The 10438-nt window shown below is 49.7% G+C and overlaps 1 protein-coding gene across 1 annotated transcript in view; it reads left to right on the forward strand.

The window, feature by feature from the left end:
• The window catches only part of FAM135B (family with sequence similarity 135 member B), a 166893-nt gene extending 158120 nt beyond the window's left edge, over window positions 1-8773 (forward strand). The window contains exons 14-19 of the mRNA XM_007464596.1: window positions 1641-1732; window positions 2757-2854; window positions 4125-4276; window positions 6523-6633; window positions 8216-8329; window positions 8568-8773. Of these exons, the coding sequence (XP_007464658.1) occupies window positions 1641-1732; window positions 2757-2854; window positions 4125-4276; window positions 6523-6633; window positions 8216-8329; window positions 8568-8773 (773 nt within the window). The remainder of the gene's footprint in view (window positions 1-1640; window positions 1733-2756; window positions 2855-4124; window positions 4277-6522; window positions 6634-8215; window positions 8330-8567) is intronic.
• The last annotated feature ends 1665 nt before the right edge of the window (window positions 8774-10438 follow it).

Raw genomic sequence — 10438 nt, forward strand, 5'->3', positions numbered from 1 at the left:
CTCAGTCTCTTTGTGAAAATAAGAAATCTGGTCAGACTCCATCCTGCAAGTAGGAGACGAGGGATGCTATAAAGATAGGTCACAGCTCCTCCAGTATTTGTGCCGTGTCAGAAAACGGAGCCGCCAATCACAGCATTGTCACTTGGGCATAAAATCGTCAAAAAGACAACCGACAACAGAGCACACGTTTCTTTTGAAGGTGATTTCTCTAGTTCAACGTCCATATGTTTAAACTTCGCAGAGTTTTACAGGATCCACTGGTTACATTCCACTTACAAGGCTGTATTGATGTTAACAGAGAACTGAAGAAATTGGTAATGGTTACGGATATTTACCCAACTCTTCATATCATGCCCAAAGCCCAAGATTTATATTCTTGTAAAGGGGTCCTCAGTGGAACGCATTATCAAATCATATTTTTTGAGAAAGTTTTAAGCTGCAGAAAGTTCTCTGTTGCTCAACAGCTGAAGGAGGGGGGCCCATTGTCATCCCTTCCTTAGACTCCTTATGCTAACCAGAAACACTTGATACATATTTATTAAGGCCACAACCTAGAATGCCATTAGGTAGCTTTAAACAAGAACAGGACCAAAGAGCAAACTTTTACTGTCAGAAATGAAAGGAATGAACAAAATTTAACTTAGTACAAAATAGAAACGTTTTCTAAAAGAATGGGAGTATTTTATAACTGTAGCCCTGCATGTATGAGCATGTGCTCTGACGGGCCATCGTCGTGGGTCACCCTTCTATTGGGTCATCCTTGAAAATTAGGAGGGGTCTGTCAAACATCTTTAGTTCTCCCGTATTCTGTATGGCATTTTCATCCTCTTTTGGATCACTTGGTGGTTTCATAAAGAAGGGTATGAAATTGGTAGTCAACGATATCACTTCTAGTTTCCCAGCTGCTTTGAAAGGACGGTTACCTGGTAAAGTAGGTCACCTATATAGCCACATAAGCAGCTTTGGACTTCCAACTCTGTAGGGATCCCTTTGAGGAATAGATTAAAACATTCATTAAGCTACCACTGAACCCCATGGCCTGCATGAAATTTACCCCGCTTAACCTGTTACATCAGAACTATTTTCCACGCGATTTTCACTTCAGGGATGCATTCTGTGTGTTCTTTGTGTCTTTGCTATTGGCAGCAGAGCCTCAAGTCCTTAAGCTCTTCCTCCTCTGCCCTGATGGTCACTCTGGCAGATGGTACCCATGGAGCTTGCCCTTGCTGACTCTGGTTCCCAAGGGTGATTCTTACTCTGTTGTACATAACTATGCCCCTGTTTTAAGTGACGCCACTTGCAGAATGTCCTGAGTAAGCAGAATTGGCTGTCAAAGAAGGGAGAGGCGGCGTGCCTTCAACCGTTCCTGTGTACAGAATGTTCACAACCACATATTTATAGATCAGGGGATAATCCCACTGAGGGAGGAACACCAGAAAGGCCCCGACCCTGTGTGGACAGGAGGAGGGGGCAGCACGGGGACACAGTGGGTTGGACATGTTTAGTTGTTTTTATTATCAACTTATTGAGAAAGCGGGAAATGGGAGGGGGACCGGAGAGGAGTAGGAAATAAATCCCTTGCGTGTCAGCTGTCATATGATTAATTGTGGATCCGTGGCGGGGTTGTCTGTCATTTTTAGGGAACAGCGCGGACCTCCGTCTGGTAAAGACTTTCATAGAACTGGGGCTCCCTGGAGGAAAACTGGACTTCCTAATGTCTGAAAAGAATCAGGTATGACAACAAAAGCATCAGAACCGAAAGAATCCCTGATTCGCGTCTTACATGAGCCTCCTAAAGTCACCGTGATGGTTTATGGCCACACAGATGGGAGGGGACCTTACCAAGGAACACTGGCCCAGGCACTTGGAAGGTCTGGTGAGCTCATTTTCTTTTGGGAGGAGGAAATAGTGAGAAGGGGGGACATGTGAGTCAGGTAACTGGGCCTTTTGACCTCACAGGTCATAGGTTGAGTGACAGCTCAGAGCATAAATGATTGGGCATCCGTGGGTCTGTACTGGGGAAGGAGTTTGTCACTGGCATCTATGTAACCAGTGGAGCTGGATTATGACCTTTTCATAGAGTTAAACTGTGGGGCCTTTGCCATTTCAGGTTTGGAACCTTAATGGGTTGTCAAGGTAGATGAGAACTGAGAGATTCCATGGCCAAGAGGTGGGGCTGGGTGGAATGTTGTCATTGAGTCCCATTCCATGGGACTGGAGATGGATGAGGCTAAGTATTCTTTGGAGGCATAGCACTACTTATAACTAAAGGGTCCCATGACCACTGACAATGGGAATCGCACAGAGAATAATCAACAAGCAAACACTGGAAGGTACAGTCTCATTCCTCCTCTCTTAGTGGTCCATCCTGTTGCCTTTTCTTTGACACCTGCTCTATACAAGGCATACACTTGGGTGCATGGGGTATAAACGTGAGTAGGAGGAAAGAGGATCGCTTTGAGCATCTACGATGCGCTGAGCAGTTGGCGTCTGTTTCTTCATTTACTTTTCCCAACCGTTATGTGAAGTGTTGGCACCATTGTCGCCTCACAAAGAGGGAACCCACAGTCTGACCTGGAGAGCCCCAATCGGGGACTCCCTTTCCGGTTGTCGAATACTGATTTGTACCCTAACGTCAGGCGTGGGCATGCCCCCAGGACGCACGGTGGTGTCTAGTGGAGGAAGATGGGCTTGTGCACGGGGCCCGGCCTGGCACCGTGCCCTCCCCAATACCCGTTCCCTCTCTCTCCTTCCAGATGGACACGTTTGCAGATTTTGATACCATGACCGATCGGTTACTGGATGAAATCATTCAGCACATCCAGCTGTACAACCTCTCCATATCGCGAATTAGGTAAAAGGAAACCACAGGTAGTTAATGCTGGGGGGAGGGGTGCCATTTTTACATGTTTGCCGTGTACAAGTTCAGCATGATGCCGTCTGTATACCGGTCTGGGACAAGTTAACTTGGGGCCTTTAAGGGGGTAGATTACTTTCAGAACAGAAGTGGGTACCAGGGCTGCTTGACACGCCCATATCTGTCATAGCAGGTGTGCAGGAGAATAAACACCGTGTAGCGCAGTAGAAAGAGAATTGGACGTCAACAAATATCCTAGGTTTTAAATTCTCGTTCTTCTAACACTCACAAGTTTGTGTCCCGATTCTACCATATAACCTTTTACAAGCTCTCTACATCTCTGAGCCTCGGTTTCCCCATCTGTTAAGTGGGACCAGCCCTGAGGGGATGCGTCGCCTGCCCCATAAAAGGGTTTCAATCAGTGCTAAGTGTGTCCTTCCACTGCAACAGGCAACTTGGCGTAAATATTGAGATGGTTAAGGTGATAGTCAGTAGCTTGTGTTTCTCGGGCACTTGCAGATGTGGACATAGTGGTGAGTCCTCAACGTCCATGACCCCATTTAGGCCTCTAAGATACCACTTCTTTATTCAACAGATGAGGTTTCAGAGGCCTACAGAGTTAGGTAAAAATAAAAGGACGCACACGAGAAGAGCTAGGGAGCTAATATGATATATAATAGGGTTTTGATAAATAATCATCTAATTTGAAAGTGATGATGTGTCGAATCCATAGATCTTTGAGCAGCAGTGCAGCTGGAGCAGAGCATGTGCTGTGGGCTGAGAGCAGGCAACTCACTAACTGTACTGAGTGAACGAGGGATGAGTAAAATTGGAGAGGCAGGCAGAAGTTGGGACGTGAATGGCCTCGTAAGCCAGGCTAGGGAGCTGGGGTTTCACCCTGTGAATGACCAGGAGGGTTCAATGCTCCAATGTGAATTTCAGAAAGAACCCCCAGGTGCACTGAGGGAGGCGTAGAGACCAGAACTGCGGGGACGAGGGTGCTCTAATAACACCAAGATGCCCACACTTCTCTTCTGACCACACTGGGCTCAGAGCTTCCATTCGCAAAGGCCCCACCTCGGGCTTCACGTGGCCAGCGTTTAGAAACCCGATGGGGATGCGTTAGCGGCCCCCCTTCTCCCTGCCGGTTCCCCTAAATCCCATGGGAGGTGGAGGGTGGCTCACCCCTTGGCGCTCCTGGTGCAGCACTTTCCCGGCAGCCAGCCTCCTGCTGCCACTCACGTGGACCCCTTCTGTCTCTCAACAGCTTCATCGGCCATTCTCTGGGCAACATCATCATCCGATCGGTCCTAACGCGGCCCCGGTTCCGGTATTACCTCAACAAACTCCACACCTTCCTGTCGCTGTCCGGGCCGCACCTGGGGACCCTGTACAACAACAGCACCCTGGTCAGTACAGGTAAGACTCTCTCCAGCCTCATCATTCCTCAAAGTTCATTCAGGACCCAGGGGAGGGGGAACCAGAGACAGATGCTCTTCTTGATGGAACCTGTGGCTTTGGAACCTCTTCAAAGCGTGAGATGGTGGAAGGAGACCTGGGCTCAGAAAGATGTTGTTCTGTTTGTGAGCTGAAGGAGCTTAGACAAGATGTTTCGCAAGGTCTCTTCTGCTTCAGTTTTCTGTGAATAAAAATAAATAGTGGTATGGGCTTCCCTGGTGGCGCAGTGGTTGAGAGTCCGCCTGCCGATGCAGGGGACATGGGTTCGTGCCCCGGTCCGGGAAGATCCCACATGCCGTGGAGTGGCTGGGCCCGTGAGCCATGGCCGCTGAGCCTGTGCGTCCGGAGCCTGTGCTCCGCAACGGGAGAGGCCACAACAGTGAGAGGCCCGCGTACCGAACAAAAAAAAAAGAAAAATAAATAAATAAATAAATAGTGGTGGGGAAGAGAGAGCATGGGTGTCTGTGCGTTCAAGCTGTTGTAACAAATTGCCATAGACTGGGCAAGGGGGGGGTTGTAAATAACAGACATTTATTTCTCACGCTTCTGGAGGCTGGAGAGCCCAAGATCAAAGCACTGGCAGATTTGGTATCGGGTGAGGTCCCGCTTCCTGGTTCACAGACGGCCGTCTTCACACTGTGTGCTCACATGGTAGGAAGGTCAAGGGAGCCCCTGGGGTCTCTTTCATAAGGTCACTAATCTCATTCACGAGGGTCCAACACTCATGACCTAATCACCTTCCAAAGACCACACCTTCAAATACCATCACATGGAGGGGGTTAGTTTTCAGCATATGGATTTTGGGGAAACAAACATTCAGTCTAGAGCAGTGGGCTTTGAATCATATCACTTCCATGACAAGCTTATGGTTAAGTTCTAACCCAGGCACTCGAGGACGACTCTGACGAAGACATTTCATCTCTGTGCTACTTAGTTTCCTTGTTGGTAAAATGAAGCTAATGTGTATATGTTTGTATATAAGTATGGATACGTGCATGATGTGTGTGTATGTATCTATATACATATGCCTATCTGTAAACGTATATATTTTATATATGTGTGTATATGTGCGTGTGTGTTTATATACGTCTATAAACATGTACATTATATATATACATATATGGGGGTGTGCATGTGGGTGTGAATGTGGGTGGGGGGCTGTGGGGGGTGGGGCATAGGCTCAAGGAACAGAAGGGGTCCAGGCGTGCCCCCCACCCTGGTGTCAGAGGACAGGGGACCTCACCTGGGAGCCTAGCAGGCTTCCTGGGCTCGAGTGGCTGCGGCAAACGCCCTCCTTTCCTCTCCTGCTTCTCGGGTCGTGGGTAGGGGGGGCCCCTCCCACCTGCCTCTCCTGATCTCCGCAGCCTCCCTCCTATTCTCCCGGGACCCATGCGGCTTGGGGGGTGGGCGTTGGAGGGCAGGGGACCAGCCTGGGAGCTCAGCAGGCTCCCGGGCCCCAGTGGGCCCAGGCGACCGCCCTCTGCTGCTCTCCTGCTCTCCCCAGAGAGTCCCTCCCGCCTGCCTCTCCTGGTGTCCCCGGCCTCAGCGGCGCTGCTCCTGTCTGGCCCCCACTTCTCCTCCCCCTTAGGTCCCCCTGCGTCCTACTGGTTCACACTGGGGTTCCCCCCGTCTCCCCGGGGAGACGACCAGCAGCCGACCAGACCAGACCCCACCAGCAGCCGACAGGCGCCCTTGTTGTGCGGAGCCGCTAAGTCTGCGTCTTCCCACACCGCCATCTTCCTTGCATTTTTATCAAATTCATTTCTTTGTGCTTGTGGCATAATACTCATACTCATCCGTGTTAGTGTCAGCATAACCATAGTAAATGGACAGACTTCGAAATAGGTTGAATTTAGCTTTTTGATATCCTAAATGGATCTGTAAGGAGCATTCTTATATACTTTCTTTCGGTACTTAGGACAGTTTCCTTAGGCTAGATTCATAGAAGGGGACTGAAAAATCAAAGGGTTTGGATAGTTTCATGACTCCTGAAGCCTGTCTCATAAGATTTTCTATCCCCACTACCAGTACATAAGAATACAGATGTCCCTCTGACTTCCCAAGGATCTGTTAAATTGCCTAGCACGCTCTCATTTCTAAGTTAGCTAACAAATCACAGTTGAATGTTAATCTTTCCCGCATTCTTTTTTGCTTTCTTTTTGTTTGATGCGTTTGACGTGGGTTTGGCTTTGTTTTCATCTTTCTAGGCTTGTGGCTCATGCAGAAATTGAAGAAATCCGGGTCCCTTTTGCAGCTGACCTTCAGGGATAATGCTGATCTGCGCAAATGTTTCCTTTACCAGCTAAGCCAAAAAACAGGTGAGTGGATCCCCTGCAGCACCCCGAGGCCGCAATGAGTGAGAGACGGAGAGCCAACTCCTGAGACCCAAATTAGAGTCAAGGCTACGTTGACCCACGCACAGAAGGATGTCACCAACACAGTCTCCTCAACTCATGGAGAGGCCAACAGCTACCCACGAACTCAGCTGCCCCTGGACTGCCTCCCGCCATAGCCTGGGGCTGGTATCATGATGAGAGGCAGGTGCGTGCAGTGTCATCTCTACAGCAGAGCTGTAACGGCCACTGCCTACCAAGCCTTTAATGTCTTACCTGCACAAGCCCCAAGGTCTATGTGCCAGCTCCCAGCTCTTTCAGACAGGTGCAGATCCGCCTACAAAAAGGGCAGGTGGACACTGTCCATTTCTTTTGGCAGTGCAAGGGGAGATGGGGGTCCCTCTCGCAGGCCTGAGATCACACCTTCACCCGCACCCCGTAATAAGGAAGCACGCACAGATGTCGAAGACCCTACCTGCCATGGGAGCGAACAGAGCACAGCAGTGACCTCGTGTCCACGGAGAGAGCAGAGAGGCTGCCCGACTGTCCGCTCAGTCCTGCTGAGCAAGCCGGCCTGGCGCAGGGTCTGCCTGATGGTCCACAATCTTCCATTAATTTATAAACGCTGACTCTGATGGTATCTCTGTCTCCTCGAATGTGAGTCCGGCATAGCCCTGGGCTGACGATAACCTTGGTCAAGTTCCTTACCCACGTGTGTCTCTGTGTGCTATGTTGAGGGTTATTCCCCCATGGGGAAGTGAGGAAGGAGGCTTGGGTAGCAGGGCAGTTGGACCACAACGTGGTCACCCCAGACATCTCAGCGGGCCCCACCCTCTGGGAGCTTGGGAGCTGGGGTGGCCCTACAGAGGTATCCTGACGGAGGGCAAAGGGCTGATCTTTATACCCCCTGCCCTGTATCTGCCGGTCATGGCGTCCAGCCAGTCCCCAGTGTATTATGGTCTTGGGCTGTGATCTTGGATGAGAAGACTCAGGTCAGTGCAGGCATCCCCCGCAGGGTCCCTGGGCTGAGAGCAGGCCGGTGGAGGACCTGGGCAGAGCACTGCAGCACCTGGAGATCCCTGATGGGCTCTGGGGACTGAAAGAATAGGCTGTGATGCTTAATTTAAAAGATCCCTCTGCCTCAGTGTGAGACTGATTCCAGGGAGGTGAAGCTACCTGCGGGGAGATGAGGTCAGAGGTCGATTTCCTCAAGCAGGTGACATGACCGAGGCTGGAACGAAGGGAGCCGTGGGGTTGACTTACTTCCTCATGGACTCCCCGGTATTCCCAGCCCAGGAGGCCATTTCTGTTACTTCCGTGTTGTTTACCTCTCACTGTTCAGAGTAGTGAGCTGTGTGTCTCCTTAGCTTCCGTGGCTGATGAGGACAAAGCTGCCACCTTCCCTCTTTCAACCTCCAAGCCCAGGAGGTCCTCCTGCAGTGACTCAGCCAGTGTGTCTGGTGTCTTCTCCCCTTTCCTCTCTCTGCGGCAAGTTTGTGAAATGTGTACAAAGCAGAGGCTAAGATGAAACTACCTGGGTAAAAAGCACCCGTCTGGCTTATTGCAGGTCTGCAGTATTTTAAAAATGTTGTGCTGGTTGCTTCTCCCCAAGACCGCTATGTGCCATTTCATTCAGCCAGGATCGAGATGTGTAAAACTGCCCTCAAAGACAGACACACAGGTGAGCCACATTCCTTTTCTCTTTCCTTTTCTTTCCTATTCTCTTTCTCCTCCTTTGTTTCAGTGACTTTCTGATTTAAAAGCAAAAGGAAATCATGAAGGTGCTGTGTACCCCTTGGGGCACATCAGCCGGTCTCTGCTCAGGACTAGCCGCCCGACACACACACACCAGCACTTTTCTCTAGATTCTGCCGCTGAGTTCTGCCCCCCATCTCCTGTCCATCTTCCCTCCCTCGCAGGACCCGTTTTCGCGGAGATGATCAACAACCTTCTCCGCCCTCTGGTGGACGCCAAGGACTGCACTTTGATTCGACACAACGTGTTCCATGCCTTGCCCAGCACTGCCAACACCCTGATTGGCCGAGCAGCTCACATCGCTGTACTGGACTCCGAGCTCTTCCTGGAGAAGTTCTTCTTGGTGGCAGGACTCAGCTACTTCAAGTAGTGGCCTTGAGGGAGCGGCCTGGGGAGCTCAGCAGAAACGTCGAAGATCCGCGAGAGCTCCGGCTGAGATGTCCTTTTACAGACCTCCGTCATTCCAGGCTGGAGCTCAGAGAGGAAGGCGCTGACGGATGGAGGCTGGGGTCGGACCACACACTCGAGGTGCTTCCATTTTGGAGATTTGGGAAAGCTGAACCAATAGTGTGAAAGACAACAGACTTTGCGCGAACCTGTCTAGCCATCTGGCGTCTCGCTCAATATGCTTTCTAGGAAAATTCTGAGAAAAATAAAGAAACAGAATACTTGGAGTTGGTGAGCCCACCTTCTTAACTACCACCGGCTCACAGAGATCACTCCAACTTAACTAGATTTGTTCGGTGTGTGACTAGCTCATAGCTTTATCATTTTTGATGCACACAAGCATTTCAGAACTCAGGTTAACCTCCGTGCGGAAGTGGAACATATCTGTGTAAATACAATCCTTAATAGATTCAAACGTGCCACTTGTTCAAGACCATGTGATGCCCATATTCTCATTCTCTCCTCATGTTTTCTCAACAAGGGACAAAGGAATGCTTTGTAAACTCCAATTTTATTTCATAACAGCAGTGGGTGGGGTGATTTGAGGTATGGGGAGAGGCAGGTGATGCTATCGGTAAATGCAGCTTTGTTGCAGAGAAAAAATTACTGGTGAACTGGCTGCTCCAGCTACTTTTCCAGATTTTTTTCTATGCGTAGCCTTGGTCCGCACATTACTTTCGTGATTGCTGAAATCTCTGTCTGTGGTAGGGAAAACTGACTGAGACTAAACCTAGCAGAAGGGGGCACTGAGATGAATGCACATGTGTGAAGCTCCTGCTGATACACTTCCAAAGAAATGCTATGTTAGCATTTGATGCACTTGCAAAAAAATTCAAACCATTCATATGGCCGGCTTCTTCTACTCTCCGTGGAAGGGGAGAGACATCTAACTGGAGGAGGTGCTGGATTTAAAACCTCAGGGGAGCTCTAAGAAGGGTGCTGTTTCTCTTTCACTAGAAATGTCTTCTTGCCTTAGGAAAATAAAGGGCTAGGAAAGGTCACCACTGATACAAACCAAGAGACAACAGGGACAAACGTGAGATCAGAGATGAGAACAACAGCCAGATCGAGGACTCACCTTAAATTGTTACTGGTAAGTGACTTAAGGGGAAGTTTGGAAAATTACCAGGGTGTTTAATATGGTCCCAAAGACTGCGTACACTCTATGAGTTAAAGGAAGACTAGAGAATCAGTTGTACTGAAGGGATGCATGACCCAGGACCACAGGGGTAACTAACACGGGAGACCCATCTCCCGGAGGCAAAAACTCCTGCTTCTGCAAAATTTGCTTCTAAAAATGTAGAAGCTCATCCAGGACCAGATGCGTGGTCTCAGCCCCTGGACCAGAACCTTGGTGATGACCACCAATGCCGTGGTAATAAGCCAAGTGATTCTAGACTCATCTGAGAATTTTAGTCCCTTGCATATTAGCAGTGTGACTTTGGAAAACAAAGTAGACCATGGAGATCAAGTCCAGGTGGACAGCTTTGCAGGAGAGCAGACTTACGCATTCCTTAAGAAAGGCAAAGGTGGGGAGGGAGTTGAAAGACAGACTCCCACACAACAGACGTAGGGTTTCTGTGGGTCT

The sequence above is a fragment of the Lipotes vexillifer genome, unplaced genomic scaffold (assembly GCF_000442215.2).
Source record: "Lipotes vexillifer unplaced genomic scaffold, Lipotes_vexillifer_v1.1 scaffold394, whole genome shotgun sequence".
Classification (NCBI taxonomy): domain Eukaryota; kingdom Metazoa; phylum Chordata; class Mammalia; order Artiodactyla; family Lipotidae; genus Lipotes; species Lipotes vexillifer.